This window comes from Rhinoderma darwinii, chromosome 4 (assembly GCF_050947455.1).
Source record: "Rhinoderma darwinii isolate aRhiDar2 chromosome 4, aRhiDar2.hap1, whole genome shotgun sequence".
In the NCBI taxonomy this organism is placed as follows: domain Eukaryota; kingdom Metazoa; phylum Chordata; class Amphibia; order Anura; family Rhinodermatidae; genus Rhinoderma; species Rhinoderma darwinii.
In genome coordinates this window covers 340,122,592-340,141,241 of record NC_134690.1, presented here as the reverse complement: position 1 = coordinate 340,141,241, position 18,650 = coordinate 340,122,592, and the positions used below count along the sequence as shown (strand labels likewise).

Sequence of the window (18,650 nt, the reverse complement as noted above, 5' to 3'; positions counted from 1 at the left end):
AAATACTGCCTCGTCAAAAGAAGTGCAGGACACTTCTTTCAGACGTAATTTGAGCCGTTCTTCATTGAACTCAATGAAGCACAGCTCAAAATTTACGGCTGTCAGAGAAGCCTCGCAAAATGTCTTTTCAGACGTAAATGCAAGCTAGCATGTGCACATACCCTTAGGGCTCTTTGGATCATTGTAATCAATCTCAGACACCTGGGATAATTTGTTTGCCAGGTGTACCCAATCAAAGGAAAACTACTTAAGAAGGACGTTCCACATTATTAAGCAGGCCACAGGTTTCAAGCAAAATGAGAAAGAAAAAGGATCTCTCTGCTGCCGAAAAGCATGAAATAGTGCAATACCTTGGACAAGATATGAAAACATTGGATATTTCAAGAAAACTTAAGCGTGATCATCGTACTGTGAAAAGATTTGTGGCTGTTTCATGGCACAGACGGGTTCGTTCAGATAAAGGCATAATGAGGAAGGTTTCTGCCAGACAAATTAATAGGATTAGGAGATCAGCTGCTAAAATGTCATTGCAAAGCAGCAAACAGGTATTTGAAGCCACTGGTGCCTCTGGAGTCCCGCGAACCTCAAGGTGTAGGATCCTCCAGAGGTTTGCAAGTGTGCATAAAGCTATTATTTGGCCACCCCTAAACGATGCTCACAAGCAGAAACGGTTGCAGTGGGCTCAGAAATACATGAAGACTAATTTTCAAACCGTGTTGTTTACTGATGAGTGCCGTGCAACCCTGGATGGTCCAGATGGATGGAGTAGTGGATGTTTGGTGAATGGCCACTATGTCCCAAAAAGGCTGCGACGTCAGCAAGGAGGTGGCGGTGTCATGTTTTGGGCTGGAATCATGGGGAGAGAGCTGGTAGGCCACTTTAGGGTCCCTGACGGTGTGAAAATGACCTCTGCAAAGTACGTAGAGTTTATGACTGACCACTTTCTTCCGTGGTACAAAAAGAAGAACCGTGCCTTCCGTAGCAAAATTATCTTCATGCATGACAATGCACCATCTCATGCTGCAAAAAATACCTCTGTGTCATTGGCTACTATGGGCATAAAAGGAGAGAAACTCATGGTGTGGCCCCCCTGTTCCCCTGACCTCAACCCTATTGAGAACCTTTGGAGCATCCTCAAGCAAAATATCTATGAGGGTGGGAGGCAGTTCACATCAAAACAGAAGCTCTGGGAGGCTATTCTGACATCCTACAAAGATATTCAAGCAGAAACTGTCAAAATACTCACAAATTCAATGGATGCAAGAATTGTGAAGGTGATATCAAAGAAGGGGTCCTATGTTAACATGTAACTTGGCCTGTTAAGTTTTTTTTTATTGAAAGAGCTTTTGATTTCTGTAAATATGACCTCCTGATGCTGCAAATTCAACAAATTACCATTTTAGTTCTCTTTACAACCTTTAAAATGTTTTGATCTCTGTTGTGCATAATAATTTTAAACAGTGCATTTTGAGTTTTTTACTTCTAAAAAAAAATCTGTTATCATTTGGAGATTTGTTCAATAAAATTAGCATTATACTCCAACGGTTGATGGCTTGAAGATTATACTGACTGTCACTTGCATTGACTATTTAGGAAAATCAGCGAAAAATAACATTTGCATAATAATTTGGAATGCGGTGTATGTGTATCAGAGCTATGTCTGCTAATGATCCCAGCACCTGTGTCCATCACATGACCATGGACAGAATTTTATCCACTGGAAATACACAATGAATGTTCCTACTGAATAACAACTAGCAGAGATCTTGAAAACCATGAAGAATTAACACAGAAAGTATATTGGAAAATTGTACAACGTTTAATTATACAAAAAATAATATTAATTTGCTGATAGTGGACAACTCTTTTAACGATTATTTTAGGTTTTCAAGACCAAGCTTTTTTTTTTTCATGATTTAGCTATAACATTTTAATTTTTCTATTGATAAAGCTGTATGAGTTTAAGTTTTTATTGGCACCATTTTAACCCCTAGGCGCACGAGGACGCAATTATTTGTCCTGGCGGGAGATTACTTTGCGTACCAGGACGTACAGTTACTGAGTCGTTCCTCGTGCACACTGTCGGCGACAGTGTACAACGGGAACCCAGAGGTCAGTTGTCTCCAACAGCTAACACCCCACTGTTGCCGCATTTAAGGGGTTTGCAGCAGATAGGCAGCCCCCACGATGCAATCACAGGGGGTGCTGATGGTTGGCATGGCAACCGGAGGCCAGACAATGGCCTCCATTTCTGCCATGTACAGAAGCCTATGAAAACCAGCCTCCAGCTGGTCCTCATTGGCTTCCTGTCAGAGTGATTGCCAGCGTCACACTGAGGGTATATTCACACGATGAGAGGCATTTACGTGTGAAAAGACAGACTATTAACAGCTGCCTCGTTTCACTCGTAAATGCTCCTCCTCGCATTTTGCGAGGCGTCTGAGACGCTCGTAAATCTTGAGCTGTGCTTCATTGAGTTCAATGAAGAACAGCTCAAATTACGTGGCAAAGAAGTGCCCTGCACTTCTTTGCCGAGGCAGTCCATTTACGCATCGTCGTTTGACAGCTGTCAAACGACGACGCGTAAATTACAGGTTGTCTGCACAGTACGTCGGCAAACCCATTCAAATGAATGGGCAGATGTTTGCCGACGTATTGTAGCCCTATTTTCAGGCGTAAAACGAGGCATAATACGCCTCGTTTACGCCTGAAAATAGGTCGTGTGAACCCAGCCTTACAGTTAGAATACATTACACTATGTAGGTACTGTAATGTATTATAGCAGCCATCAGTGCTGCAGGTCTTCAAGTGTCCTAGTGGGACAAAAAAAAAAAGTTAAAAAAAGTTAAAAAGGTTTTATAAAAGTGTAAAAATAAAAGTTATAAGTTTAAAAAACAAAGGCTGTTTTTTTCCTATAATAAGTATTTTATTATAATAAAAAAAAAGGAGAACATTAAAAAAGTACACATATTTGGTATCACCGCATTCGTAACGACCCGAACTATAATGTTATTTTTCCCGCACAGTGAACACTGCAGAAAAAAAACCAATGCCAGAATCACTATTTTTTGGTTACAACCCCTCCCAAAATGTAGAATAAAAAGTGATCAAAAAGTTGTATGTAAAAACAATCCCTTACACAGCTTTCTTAACTGAAACATAAAAAAGTTATGGCTCTCAGAATATGGTGACACAAAAAATAAATAAACTGTATACATATGGTATCGCCGTAATCGTATCAGCCCGCAAAATAAAATAAAATTGGCATTTATAGCCCACGGTGAACACTGTACAATGAAAGAATTAAAAATATTGTCAGAATTGCTTGTTTTTGGTCACCTTGTTGCCAAAAAATTCAACGAATCTTGATAAAACAAATCACATATACCCCAAAATGGTACCAATGAAAGTTACAGATTGTCCCGCAACATACCATGGGGACCTGCTTAACATTTTATGAGGTATTTGTCTTCAGTGGCACAAACTGGGCACAACATATTGTGCACTAAAATGGCATATCAGTGGAAAATGTCAATTTTCACTTTGCACCATCCGCTGTGCATTAATCCCTTCGCGCACCATGACATAATAGCACATAGGGGTAAGGAGGGTGATGTATGGAGCGTGCTGAGCCCACTCTATATGCTGCAGGTGTCAGCTTTGTATTACAGCTGACCAGGGGTACAGCTAGGGGGCAGGTGGGTCTTGTGCCCCGGGCTCAACTAGGAGAGAAGGTAGGGGGGGCGCCGGGCCAGGCGCAGATAGAATTCAATACTCCAAGAGTAGAATCCCCCCTGACGTCACTATCCATATATGTACAGTGACGTCAGGGGCTCCTCCAGGAGAGGAATCATACCTCCCAAACTTCCTGGTTTAAAGAGGCTCTGTCACCACATTATAAGTGGCCTATCTTGTTCATATTGTGATCGGCACTGTAATGTAGATTACAGCAGTGTTTTTTATTTAGAAAAATTATAATTTTTTTACCTATTTTAGCTTTATGCTAATGAGTTTCTTAATGGACAACTGGGCGTGTTTTACTTTTTGACAAAGTGGGCGTTGTGGAGAGAAGTGTATGACACTGACCAATCAGTGACCAATCAGCATAATACACTTCTCTCCATTCATTTACACAGCACATCACTATGTGCAGCCACATAAACACACTATAACGAAAACTCAATTGATCTGACAGTGAATATACATTACCTCCAGGCGGGACGTGATGTCTAGTCAGAATCCTGACACTTCTATAGCGTCTGTGTGATATTTACAGCAAGGCAAGCGTAATCTCGTTTTAAATGACAGGTTACATCGAAATCTCGCGAGATTACGCTTGCCTTGCTGTAAATATCACACAGACGCTACAGAAGTGTCAGGATTCTGAATAGACATCACGTCCTGGCTGAAGGTAATGTATATTCACTGTCAGGACACTTGAGTAACGTTATAGTGTGTTTATAGTGTGTTTATGTGGCTGCACATAGTGATGTAATAAGATCACTATATGCTGTGTAAATGAATGGGGAGAAGTGTATGACGCTGATTTGTCACTGATTGGTCAGCGTCATACACTTCTCTCCACAACGCCCACTTGGTCAAAAAGTAAAACGCCCAATTGTCTATTAAGAAACTGTAATTCGTAATTACAAGATCCGTAATTGCGGATAAAATACTGACCCATTAATTTCTATCGGCCACGATATATTTACGGGTGTGTGTCCAGGTCATCGAAGTGACCCACAAAAAATAGGACATGTCCTATTTGATGCATTTCCAGACCGTGATCCTGTACTTATTACTGTGCCACGGTCCACAAATGCGGGTGACACTCTGTGGCCCTTCCGTGCAGTATTTACGGACCATAAATACTGCACGGTCGTGTGCATGAGGCCTTACTGAGTGTACATTGACACAGACTCATTTAAACTGGACTGGTAAGGATTTACAAAGATACCACTTGGTTTAATCAATTCTCCTGGTTTTCACTACACCATTCAGAAGGTAATATAAGAATTTGGCATAAACCACATGATCCCATGTATCCACCTTGCCATGTATGATTTTGGTGCTAGTAGTGTAATGGTGTGGAGAATATTTTATTGGCACACATCAAGGCCCTTAAAACCATTGAGCATTGCTTAAATACCACAGTCTACCTGAATGTTGTTGTTATATAGATCCCTTCATAGGTACAGTGTATCATCATTTAATGTAGAGCAGTCATTATGTGCTGCCCCCCAGAGGCACTTTATGCTATGCACTGTTAGGGTATGTTCACACGCACTAATTACGGACGTAATTCGGGCATTTTTGCCCCGAATTACGTCCGAAAATAGCGCCTCATTAGCGTTGACAAACATCTGCCCATTGAAAGCAATGGGCAGACGTTTGTCTGTTCACACGAGGCGTAATTTACGCGCCGCTGTCAAATGACGGCGCGTAAATAGACGCCCGCGTCAAAGAAGTGACCTGTCACTTCTTTGGCCGTAATTGGAGCCGTTACTCATTGACTTCAATGAATAGCAGCGCCAATTACGTCCGTAATTGACGCGGCGTTCAAGCGCCTGCACATGCCGTTACGGCTGAAATTACGGGGATGTTTTCAGGCTGAAACATCCCCGTAATTTCAGCCGTTACGGACGCCCTCGTGTGAACATACCCTTATAGAGGGCACCATGTGGCTGCCACTACTGAGGGACTTGCTGTTTCTGGCACTGTTCACACGGAGTATTTTGGGGGAGGAATATCTGCCTCAAAATTCCGTTTGGAACTTTGAGGCAGATATTCCTCTCCCTGCACGCCGATTTTCGCGCCGTTTTTCGCCCGCGGCCATTGAGCGCCGCGGGCATAAAACAGCGAGAAATACGCTTTCTCCTGCCTCCCATTGAAGTCAATGGGAGGTCGGAGGCGGAAGCGCCCGAAGATAGGGCATGTCGCTTCTTTTTCCCACGAGGCAGTTTTACTGCTCGCGGGAAAAAGACGCCGACGCCTCCCATTGAAATCAATGGGAGGCGTTCTCGGGCCGTTTCTGCCGAGTTTTGCGACGCGGTTTCCGCGTCAAAAAACTCGGCAAAATACCCCATGTGAACATAGCCTTATGGGGGAATAAACTGTTACTGTTTTATTAAAACAAAAAGGGATAGCTTAAAAAAAAAAAAAAACAATGAATAAAAAGGAAATAAATAGCAAAACAAGTAATGTCTATAGCCAAGTGGCAATTTACCCTCACTTTCATACACAGTCAATGGCAGCATCAAATAAGATATTAGACCTATAAAGAAGAGTAGATGCAGCTAATTCCAATATAAAAAAGATAAATCTTTATTGATTACAAGTTAAAAAAGACGAGTCCAAACAATTTAAAAAAGCGAAGAACGACATTCTTAAAAATAGCACACTATAGTAATTCCCCATAGAGCTCACAAATGAGCGAAAAGTATATAGTATATCTGACATGGGCAAATAGATTTATCAAAAGAGGACAAAATTGGATCATTTTGTAGTATCGACACAGACTCTGAATAAAGTGCAAATGCAACTTATCAAATGTAGAGATAGAGACAAAAAATGTGCAAATAGTAATACAGACCCATGAAGAGCTAATACAAGAGAATGCCATCCACCACGACGTGCGTTTCGGAAGGATACTGCCTTCGTCCGGACACTATACACTATTTGCTCCTTAGTGGGCTCTATGTGGATTTACTAGAATGTACTATTTTTGAGAATGTCGTTCTTCTTCGCTTTTTTAAGTTGTTTGGACTCATGTCTTTTTTAACTTGTATTCAATAAAGATTTCTGGTTTTTATATTGGCATTAGCTACATCTACTCTTCTTTAAAAATTGTTACTGTGTTAGGCAGGGCCGCCATCAGGGGGGTATTAGGGGTAGTGGTGTGAGGGGCCCGGCCAAACCTAATTGAAAGGGGGGCCCGGCAACTGCCGCGACATTCTTTTGGCAGGAAAAAACGGGCCCCTGCAATGGGGCCCGTTTTTTTCACCAAAAGAATGTCGTGAGCTGCTGCTGCTGCTGCGGGCCCCCTCCCCTCGTCATAGGGGGCTGTCAAACGGTCCGCCCGCGCGCGCGCACCCGATCGCGCGCACAAGGAAACTCCCGCGCGTGCGCACTCGCGAGCGCGCACCCACGAACGCCCGCACTGGAGACCGCCCGCGAACGAAGCGCGCGCAGCCGCCGGACACACATGGACAAAACTTACCTGGACGTCTGGACCGAAGACCTCGCCTGGAAGACATCGCCGGAAGAGGACTGGAGTGGGAGCATCTCTTCTGACACAGTGAGTAAATTATCTCAAAGTGCTGATCATGTATGGCCCTGTTCACACAGTATTTTGCAGGCAAAAAAAAATCTGCCTCAAAATTCCTTAAAGAATTTTGAGGCAGATTTTGACCTGCCCACACTATCTTGCCGCGTTTTCTTGCTGCGTTTTTTGCCCGCGGCGATTGAGGACAGCTGACAAAAAATGCAGCGAAAAATGCATTTTCTGCCTCCCATTGATTTCGATGGCAGGTCAGAGGCAGAACCGCGGCAAGAAAGGACGTGCTGCTTTTTCTTTTTTCCGCGACTGGCTCCCATTGATTTCAGATTAAATCAATGGGAGGCGGTTTTGGAAGTTGTTTGGTGCTGATTCTGACGCAGTGTCCGAGTCAATATCAATTGCCAAAAACTCTGAACTGGGCCTTATTGTTAGGGCTTATTCAGACGAACGTGTAATACGTCCGTGCAACGTGCGAGATTTTCACACGCCTCGCACGGACCTATGTTACTCTATGGGGCCGTTCAGACTGTCAGTGATTTTCACGCAGCGTGTGTCCGTGTGTCCGCTGCGTAAAACTCATGACATGTCCTATATTTGTGCATTGTTCGCGCATCACGCACCCATTGAAGTCAATGGGTGCGTGAAAATCACGGCCAGCACTTCCGCAGCCGTATAAACTATGAATGAAAACAGAAAAGCACCACGTGCTACAAACAGAGTGTCATAATGATGGCGGCTGCGTGAAAATCACGCAGCCGCGCATCATACGCTGCTGACACACGGAGCTGTTATGGACCTTTTGCATGCGCAAAACGCCACGTTTTTTGCGCGTGCAAAAAGCACACGCTTGTGTAAATCCGGCCTTAGGGTAGGAACACACTAGGCATGAACGCTGCGGATTTTATGCAACACATTTTATTGTGGAAAATCCGCAGCGTATTACAGTCGCAGCAGAGTGGGTGGGATTTGAACAAATCTCATCCACATGCTGCAAAAATAATGGACCTGCAGTGTGGCTTTTTGGCTTTTTAAGCCGCAGCGTGTCAATTTATTCTGTGGAATCGCCGCTCCTCTGTTGCGGAAATGCTGCGGTTCTGCCGCAAAAATCACACATGAGAAAAAAAAAAGGCACTTTTTTAAATTTATAAAAAAGTCTAGACTTGCCCCGGCCGTAGTCCTGGTGACGCGATCCTCTATTCTTAGCGCAGCCCGGCCTCCTGTCATGACGTTTCATCCCATGTGACTGCTGCAGCGGTCACATGGTCTACAGCGTCATCCCAGGAGGCGGGGCTACGTTCAGAAGAGAGAGATGCGTCACCAGGACTACGGCCGGGGCAAGTCTAAACTTTTTTTCCCTGCAGGATTCCCTGCAGAATTCTGCCAGCAAAACCGCACCAAATAGTGGCACAGGTTTCGTGAGGCATGTCCGCTGCGGGAATCCTGCAGGGAAAAAAACGTTTAGACTTGCCCCGGCCGTAGTTTAGGTGACGCATCTCTCTCTTCTGAACGTAGCCCCGCCTCCTGGGATGACGCTGTAGACCATGTGACCGCTGCAGCAGTCACATGGGATGAAACGTCATGACAGGAGGCGGGGCTGCGCTAAGAATAGAGGATCGCGTCACCAGGACTACGGCCGGGGTAAGTCTAAACTTTTTTATAAATTTAAAAAAGTGCCTTTTTTTTTCTTCTCATGTGTGATTTTTGCGGCAGAACCGCAGCATTTCCGCAACAGAGGAGCAGCGATTCCACAGAATACATTGACATGCAGCGGCTTAAAAAGCCAAAAAGCCACACTGCAGGTCCATTATTTTTGCAGCGTGTGGATGAGATTTGTTCATATCTGACCCCCTCTGCTGCGACTGTAATACACTGCGGATTCTCCACAATAAAATGTGTTGCATAAAATCCGCAGCGTTCATGCCTAGTGTGTTCCTACCCTAAGGCCGGATTTACACAAGCGTGCGCTTTTTGCACGCGCAAAAAACGTGGCATTTTGCGCTTGCAAAAGGTCCATAACCGCTCCGTGTGTCAGCAGCGTATGATGCGCGGCTGCGTGATTTTCGCGCAGCCGCCATCATTATGACACTCTGTTTGTATGTTTGTAGCACGTGGTGCTTTTCTGTTTTCATTCATAGTTTATACGGCTGCGGAAGTGCTGGGCGGGATTTTCACGCACCCATTGACTTCAATGGGTGCGTGATGCTCGAACAATGCACAAATATCGGACATGTCGTGAGTTTTACGCAGCGGACACACGGACACACGCTGCATGAAAATCACTGACAGTCCGCACGGCCCCATAGAGTAACATAGGTCCGTGCGAGGCGCGTGAAAATCACGCACGTTGCACGGATGTATTACACGTTCGTCTGAATAAGCCCTAACAATAAGGCCCAGTTCACAGAGTTTTTGGGCCTTGATATTGACTCGGACACTGCGTCAGAATCAGCACCAAACAACTTCCAAAACCGCCTCCCATTGATTTAATCTGAAATCAATGGGAGCCAGTCGCGGAAAAAAGAAAAAGCAGCACGTCCTTTCTTGCCGCGGTTCCGCATCTGACCTGCCATCGAAATCAATGGGGGGCAGAAAATGCATTTTTCGCTGCGTTTTCTGTCTGCTGTCCTCAATCGCCGCAGGCAAAAAACGCGGCAAGATAGTGTGGGCAGGTCAAAATCTGCCTCAAAATTCGGTGCGCGGTTCCAGGCGGTCACCGGTGCGCATGCGCAGGAGTTTGTGGGTGCGCGTGATCGGTCGCACGGGCGGCGGTGTTTGACGGCCCCCATGCTACCCAGGGCCACCATCAGGGGGGGTATTAGGGGTACTGATGTGAGAGGCCCGGCCAAACCTAATTGAAAGGGGGGCCCGCAGCTCATGACATTCTTTTGGTGAAAAAAACGGGCCCCATTGCAGGGGCCTGTTTTTTTTCTACTAAAGGCAAGTCGCGGCAGTTTGCCGGGCCCCCCTTTCAATTAGGTTTGGCCGGGCCTCTCACATCAGTACCCATAATACCCCCCCTGATGGCGGCCCTGGGTACCATGATATAGTGCTGGACGGAGTACCGTTAACAGGCGGTGCCACGGTAGGGGGGCCCAGAAAATTTAGCTGTAGGGGGCCCTGAAATTCCTGATGGCGGCCCTGGTGTTAGGCCTGACACGGTGCTGCATCACTGGTATTCTCTCTTTGGTGCCCTTTGAAACCCTCTGTCATTCACTGCCCCCCAGGCCCTGCACTAGGCATAATGCAGTGTGTCCATTTTACCCAGTGTGATCATTTAAACGGGTGGAGACGTGGCAACAAATGCATACTGTTTTTTTCCATTGAGTTTGTGAGAGTTACGCAATGCCCTCAAAATTGGAACTCCCACTTACCAGACATTTATGGCATAAAGCTGTACAGTCAATAAGCGATAAATGTCCCAGATGGTGATACCTATTTAAGTTTTATGGTGGCCCTTGGGAGCGGTACAATCTAACAATGTGGCCCTCAGGCCATAAAAGGTTGCGCATCCCTAGTCTAATGGCTGCTTCCTGCAAAATTCCACAAAGACACATACCATCTCAAACTGGTTCCATAAGAGTAAGGCCACACAGAGCAGCTCTGACACGGTCACAACACGGCCAACAACCGCGCCAAATAGCCTGTTAATGGCCGTGCATTACTGTGAGTAAAACGGCCCTTTACCTGCAAAATTGGGTGGCCATTAATTACTACACCCTGTATGGCCACACAATTTTGCAGGTAAAGGGCTGTTTTACACGCAATAACGCACAGCCATTAACAGGGTATTTGACAGCCACACCGAACATGGCGCCGCCACGGTTGTTGGCCGCGTCATGGCCATTTCAGGGTCGCTCCGTGTGTCCTTACCCTAATAATGACATTTAGTTCAGTGTAGTCTAATGGCCTGTACAGACAGAAGATCTCAATCCAATAGAGCACATTTGAAATGTGGTACAAAGGAAGATTAGCAGCATGAATGTGCAGACGACAAATCTGGAGCAACAGCTTGATGCTATAATATGGATGAGACCGCTAAGAAATGTTTCCAGCATTTAGTTAAATCCATGCCATAAAAAACAGATGTTGATTTTAGAAAAAAAGGGAATCCTGCCCCATACAAGCAAGGCCAACCTTATTAAGTGGCCACTGAGAGTTTATTACAAAATATAATCAAAGATTATTCTCATGTTAACCCCTTCAGGACACAGCCTGTTTTGGCCTAGTGGAAGCAGACGATTTTTTCAAATTTGTCACTTTATGTGGTAATAACTTGGGAATGCTTTTACCTATCCAAGCGATTCTGAGATTGTTTTCTCTTGAAATATTGTAGTTTATGTTACTGGAAAAATTTGATCAATAAATTCAGTATTTATTTGTGAAAAACACCAAACTTTAGAGAAAATTTGCAAAAATTAGCATTCTAAATTTTAATGTATCTGCTTGTAAAACAGATAGCAATGCCACACAAAATAGTTACTAGTTTACATCAACCATATGTCTACTTTATGTTGGCATTGTTTTTTGAACATCCTTTTATTTTTCTAGGACGTTGCAAGGCTTAGAACTTTAGCAGCAATTTCTCACATTTTCAAGAAAATTTCCAAAACCTATTTTTATAGGTACCAATTCAGTTCTGAAGTGGCTTTGAGGGCCTTATATATTAGAAACCCCCAATAAGTCACCCCATTTTAAAAACTGCACCCCTCAAAGTTTTCAAAACAGCATTTAGAAAGTTTCTTAACCCTTTAGGTGTTTCACAGGAATTAAAGCAAAATAGAGGTTACATTTACAAATTTATTCATTTTGTCAGAAAATTAATTTAAATCCACTTTTTTTCTGTAACACAAAAGGTTTTACCAGAGAAACGCAACTCAATATTTATTGCCCAGATTCTGCAGATTTTATAAATATCCCACATGTGACCCTAGTGTGCTAATGGACTGAAATACAGCCCACAGAAGGGCACCTAGAGGATTTTTGGGCCTCCTTTTAATTAGAATATATTTTAGGCACCATGTCAGGTTGGAAGAGGTCTTGTGGGGCCAAAACAGAGGAAACACCCCCAAAAAGACACCATTTGGCAAACTACACGCCTCAAGGAATTTATAGAGTGGTATAAGGAGCATTTAACCACACAGGTTTTTTGCTGAATTTAGTGGAATTAGTCCGTAAAAATTAAAATCTAAATTTTTTCAAATAAAACTTCGAAATTATCAATTTTTACAAGGCATAAAGAAGAAAAAGCACCCCAAAATTTGTAAAACAATTTCTCCTGATTACGGCAATACCCCATAGGTGGTAACAAACTGCTACTTGGATACACGGCAGAAGGGAAGGAGCACTATTTGGCTATTGGAACTCAAGTTTGCTGGATTGGTTTTCGGGTGTCAAGTCATATTTGCAAAGCCCCTGATGGACCAACAAAGTGGAGACACCACAGAAGTGACCCCATTTGGGAAACTACAGCCCTAAAAAGAATTTATCTAGGGATATAGTGAGCATTTTTATCCCATAGGTTTTTTGCTGAATTTAGTGTAATTAGGCTGTGAAAACTTCTAGTTTTTTTTTGTTTTTTTTTATGGCATTCACCATGCGCTATAAATTGCATATTTAATTTATTCTGCGGGTCGATGCGATTATGGCGATACCATATGTATATAGGTTTTTCATGTTTTACGGTGTTTGCACGATAAAATCACGGTTTTAAAAAAATTATTTTGTTTTTGTGTCGCCATATTCTAGGAGCCACAACTTTTTTACTTTTCCATCAAGAAACCTGTGTGAGGGCTTGTTTTTTGAAGAACAAACAGTAGTTTTTATTGGTACGATTTTTGGGTACATGCGACTTTTGATCCCTATTTATTAATTTTTTTGGGAGCTGAAGTGACTAAAAATAGCAATTCTGGTATTGTTTTTTATTTTTTTTATGGCGGTCACCGTGCTGGATAAATAACATTATATTTTTATAGTTCAGGCCGTTACGGACGCTATGATACCAATTATGCATAGTTTATTTTATTTTTTTCATTTTTCATAATAATAAAGGACTTCTACTTTTTTATTTTGTACATTTTTTGTATTTTTTTTTAAAATCCCACTAGGGACTTAAAGATCCAACTGTTGGAACATTGTTATAATACGCAGTGTATTATAACTGTCAGTTATATATGCAGGGTATTATACCTATCAGACTGGAGGCCTTGGTTAGGCGTCCGGTTGCCATAGCAACCATCAGCACCCCTTAATCACGCCGCGGAATGCCGATGTTGTTGTAACATCGCTATTGACTGCCGCATTTAAGGGGTTCATCGGCGGGGATGACCACTGTGATATTAAGGTTGCTAGTAGCAGCCAGTACTGGGAGATGCCGGGCATAGGGAAATGCATGTGCGCTCCGTTAGGAGCACACGTAGATTAACGGGCTGCAGACACAAGGACCAGCGCTGCAGCCTGTCAATCTACGTGGGGTGGTCGGGAAGGGGTTAATAAACTTTATGTAATCCTGAGGAAAAGCCTTAATATATGCCAGAGTACAAAACCCAACTAAAATGTGGCTTGCAGGAATCATGCCAAAACAATTCCTCCTTTTCCCTAGAATGGGATTTTCAGTAGGATATATTCATTCATTCATTTATTCATTTTATTATTTTAGCAATTGGTTACAAAACTGTACATACCTTATAACATTTCTGAAATGTATATCTTTGACATTGCATGTACAGCCATACAGTGTACACACATGTAACATGACCAGCACACACAATAGTCTCTCTTTTTTTGCATCCATGGATACAGGGACATATACTTGGATATAACTAACATATAATAAGAGAACTGGAACTCTATGTATATATTAGTATATAACTTTTCTCTTCATGTCACAGAGCAATAGATAGTATATAAAAAATGAATAGACATCAGCATTATCTCCAAAAATCAACTTCATTTATTATTTCATGAAATATTCTAGGCGACGTTTCGACCTAAAGAAGACTTTCTCAAGCATTTAGAATATAGTGTCACTGCCGTACTAGTAATAAATCTGTTCCCTACCTTCTCCTGATTGGAAATAATACAGCTTTGGCTGTGTGGGTTGAGGATACTGTGACACTGTTAGCAAGTTTTAAAAGATGTACAACTTCCCATATTTTGTACAAAACACAGGATGTTTTTTATGACGACAGTCCATATACTCCACCTGGCAGCTATTTACGCTCCCCTTGATAAAACTCAATGAAGCTGCCCATAAGTGAATATTGTATTGGCCTATTCAGACAACTTCACGTCTGTGTGCTGTCTGACTGTAAGGCCGGATTTACACGAGCGTGTGCATTTTGCGAGCGCAAAAAATGCAGCGTTTTGCGCGCGCAAAAGGTCTGTAAAAGCTCCGTGTGTCAGCAGCATATGATGCGTGGCTGTGTGATTTTCGCGCAGCCACCATCATTATGACACTCTGTTTTTATGTTTGTAAACAGAAAAGCACGTGGTGCTTTTCTGTTTTCATTCATAGTTTTGACTACTGTTTTCATTCATAGTTTTGACTACTGTTTTCATTCATAGTTTTGACTACTGTAGCGCGCAGCACGCGCGGCACACGGAAGTGCGTCCGTGTGCCGTGCGCGGTTTTCACGCACCCATTGACTTCAAAAATGGGCAAATATAGGACATGTCGTGAGTTTTATGCAGAGGACATACGCTGCGTGAAAATCACGGACAGTCTGAACGACCCCATTGACTAACATAGGTCCGTGCGTTACACGGACGTATTATACGTTCGTCTGAATAAGCCCTAAAACAGAGAGCACACTGACTGAACGCTAACACATTTAAAGTCAATGGACTAATTCACAGGTCCGATTTTCCGCACTGGCTGTTAGTCCACGCAGCGAAGATCATAGCATGCACTACTGTGGTCCAATTCTCACACTAGACTCGCCCATTCAAGTCAATAGGTCTGTGAAAAACATCTACCAAAGTATGGACCATTTTTCACGAATGGGATGCTAGGAGATGCTGACAAATTCTTTTTCATTTCACCTTCAGGTTCAGGTCTTATGCCGCTCTGCTTTAACATGAGGTCTAAAACTATATTCCCTATGGTTCCATTAAACATAGCTGCAGACACAAGTATGCGATCGTAGGATGCCTCTGTGTGGTGCTCTATTTTTCAGGTAAAAATCTATTATTCCTCGTGCTAAAATGATGGAAGCATGCTCTACTAAATCAAGAATTCTAAATGGGGCTCAGTGTGTGTTCTACGCACAAATATTTGTTTTAATGCCATAGCTTCCTCCAATACAAACCACACTCATATAAAGCATCCTGTTTAAGCAGAATCATAAAACAACTATGTTAAAGGTTAACAATGCATCACAGAACAATACAAGATCACACTTTACTACAATACTCCGCATTCCATGGCAGAAAGCAACTCCCTAGTACATACATGTTCTCAGAATTTCTGCAGCAAGTGAAAGACTATTTCATATTAAGTTTGCAGTCCTGTGGAGAATAAAAATTCCTGCCTAGTATCCTCCAAATCTGTCAGCAAAACACAGTATAAATTATATATACATTTTTTTAATGTAAATGTTACCCAAATTATATAACCAAATTAAATACCCAAATATGTATTGCAACCAGTAAATTTTCCTACTGTAAGTAGAAGCAATTTACTAAATGTATGTATGTATGTATGTATGTATGTATGTATGTATGTGTGTATGTATGTATATAGGTCTGTATCTATGTGTGTATGTATGTAAAACATAAATACTAAGAAAAATACAATAGTAATAATTTTATAAAACATAATTATTATGATTATTCCATTATTATTATTATTCTTTTTTAAATTATTATTATTATTAATGACCGTAGTAATAATAATAATAATAATAATGATGATACGACAGCTATATTATATTTTATACATTTTCCTCCCTCCACCAACCATCTTCCCGTTACAGAAATGTACTTATCCAATAAAAAAACATTTTTTTAAAATCACTGATAAAGACAATGTTGTTAGTGAGGTAGAGTCAGACCCATATGAACATATGGTAAAAGTGATACATGCAGTTAAGTCAAAGTATTTACATGAACTGGGTTTCTTGTATCATGGGTCATAATATAATGAATTGATATAAGGCGCCAGACCTGCATCCCACCTCTAGAAATTCTACAATCTATATGATCAACCTAACAATCAATATGGGCAAGATGCTCTTACCAAAAAAATTGTCTGGCAATGTTGCAAAGTACGTCATGTTCTTTGACTCCGCATAGCATGTAACGTTCTGATGAACTGTGATGTTACCCATATCCAACGTATGAATCTATGGCAAGTAGGTCCAGTTATGTCATGCAAGGATTGAGAAGTTGAGTGAGTTTCAGTGGCAGACTGAGTAAGTTCGTCTACATCCCTAGTGCACTTTGGTTGTGTCAAAGGAAACATGAGTGTAGCACGTTTCCTGCATTTATACTCACAGCGAATAAACCACTTCTTATCTCAGGACACCACACAGTTCCTGAGACATGGAACAATTTCCTTCTCGTCATTTCCCCAGTTTCACTGAATTGACTCTAAACAATGCACAATTCCATGGCATTCTCAAATATGCTGTGCTTACATTTACTGTACTTCTTTCACCAGTGAACAACAGGCGGCAATATCCAAAGTCCCGAAGACACGTGACTGTAAGCCAGTGGCTATTCTATGCCCGTTTGAAGTACTCCTCAGTATTGTAGTACTGTTTAGTAATATCCCATCAAGGAACTTCAGTCAGCGTGAAAGTTTACAACACAGGACCTATAGTATACCATTCCTGAAATAACTAGCTTCCTCAGTTTACTGTATGTTCCAGTTTTCCCACAAATCTCTTCCTTATCACAAAAAAAACTCCACCTTTCAAAATATAACTTTCCCTCATCTCACATGAACTGTGCGATTGAATTTTAATCCTGAATAATCCCTATTTTCCTAAATTTTATTTGAACCAAATAAATCGTTACTACTAAAAGCCCTATTACACCGGCCGATCAATGAGACAGCTTCTCTCAGGAAAATCCACAGCAGAATACAGTAACAGCAAAGTGGATGAGATTTGAACAAATCTCATCCACACGCAGCGTAGAAAACCCGCTGAGAAGCGATTCATAAATTGACCTGTGGTAGGTTGTTTTAATCAGCAGCATGTCAATCTATGTCTCAGGCTGCAGCGGTCACATGGGATGAAACGTCATCCCAGGAGGCCGGGCTGCAGGATGTCAGAGGGACACGTCGCCATGGCTACGGGTAAGTATAGACTTTTTTATGTACGGTTACGCGTTTTTTCGAGCGGAATTCCCTGTGCCTTATGTGAACATACCCTTAGAGTAGAATTCTACAAATGTACACCTTCACTGCCATAGGTTACCAGGGATTTTGACATTAACCCTTTCCCGTTTCCCCACTGGCGATTTACAATGGGAAATTATATTTAAATATGGCTCCTGCTCAGAAGCAGAGCGGGTGCCATAACCGCCGGGTCTCTGCTGTGTTGCACAGCAGGGACCCAGCGGCAATGCTTGCGATCAGAAAAGTTTTTACTGCCCCTTCCACTTCGGGGCCAGTCACCGGCTCCCGCACGGCAAGATCGCGGGAGCCGGTGTATTCCTGTAGCAGCTGGGATCCTTGTGAACGCTCCCAGCCTTGCTATAGGAACATTGCTATTGAAACCTGCCTGTGGCATATTGCAGTCTATGGCATAAGCAATCTAATGATCGCAGGTTCAAGCCTGGTAGGAAGCTAAATAAAAGTTTAAAAAAATATATAAAAATTCAAATCACCCATCTTTCCCTAGATCACATATAAAAATCAATAAACATAAGCATATTAGGTGTCTCCACGACCGAAAATGACCAAAAAATATTCATCCAATACGGTGAACGTCTTAGCGGAAAAACAGGTCAAAATGGCTGAATCTGAGTTTGTTTGCCACTTCAAGCCCACGAAAAATTGAATAAAAAGTGATTGAAATGCCCGACATTTCCCAAAATGGTATTAATAAAAATTACATCTTTCCATGTACAAAAAGATGCCTTACACAGCTCTGTACACCGAAATTTGAAAAAAATGATGAGGGTCACAATATGGCGATGCAATTTTTTTTTTTTTCGTTTCTTTCAAACAATTAATTTTTTTTAAAGGTACTTAAACATAATAAAAACTATATCAATTTGGCATCACCGTGATCGTACTGACCTGCAGAATAAAGAAAATGTGTCATTTCACGGTATAGTGAACACTGTAAAAATGAAACCCATAAGAAAATGGAGGAACTGATGTTTTTTTTCCAATTCTACCCTATTCTGATTTTTTTCCAGC

The 18,650-nt window shown here is 42.2% G+C and overlaps 1 protein-coding gene across 1 annotated transcript in view; it reads right to left on the bottom strand.

Moving 5' to 3' along the window:
- MYCT1 (MYC target 1) overlaps window positions 1–16,717 on the bottom strand; it is a 59,003-nt gene extending 42,286 nt beyond the window's left edge. The window contains exon 1 of the mRNA XM_075864447.1: window positions 16,515–16,717. Coding sequence (XP_075720562.1) covers window positions 16,515–16,605 — 91 coding nt within the window. The 5' untranslated portion in view covers window positions 16,606–16,717. The remainder of the gene's footprint in view (window positions 1–16,514) is intronic.
- Between the last annotated feature and the right edge of the window lie 1,933 nt (window positions 16,718–18,650).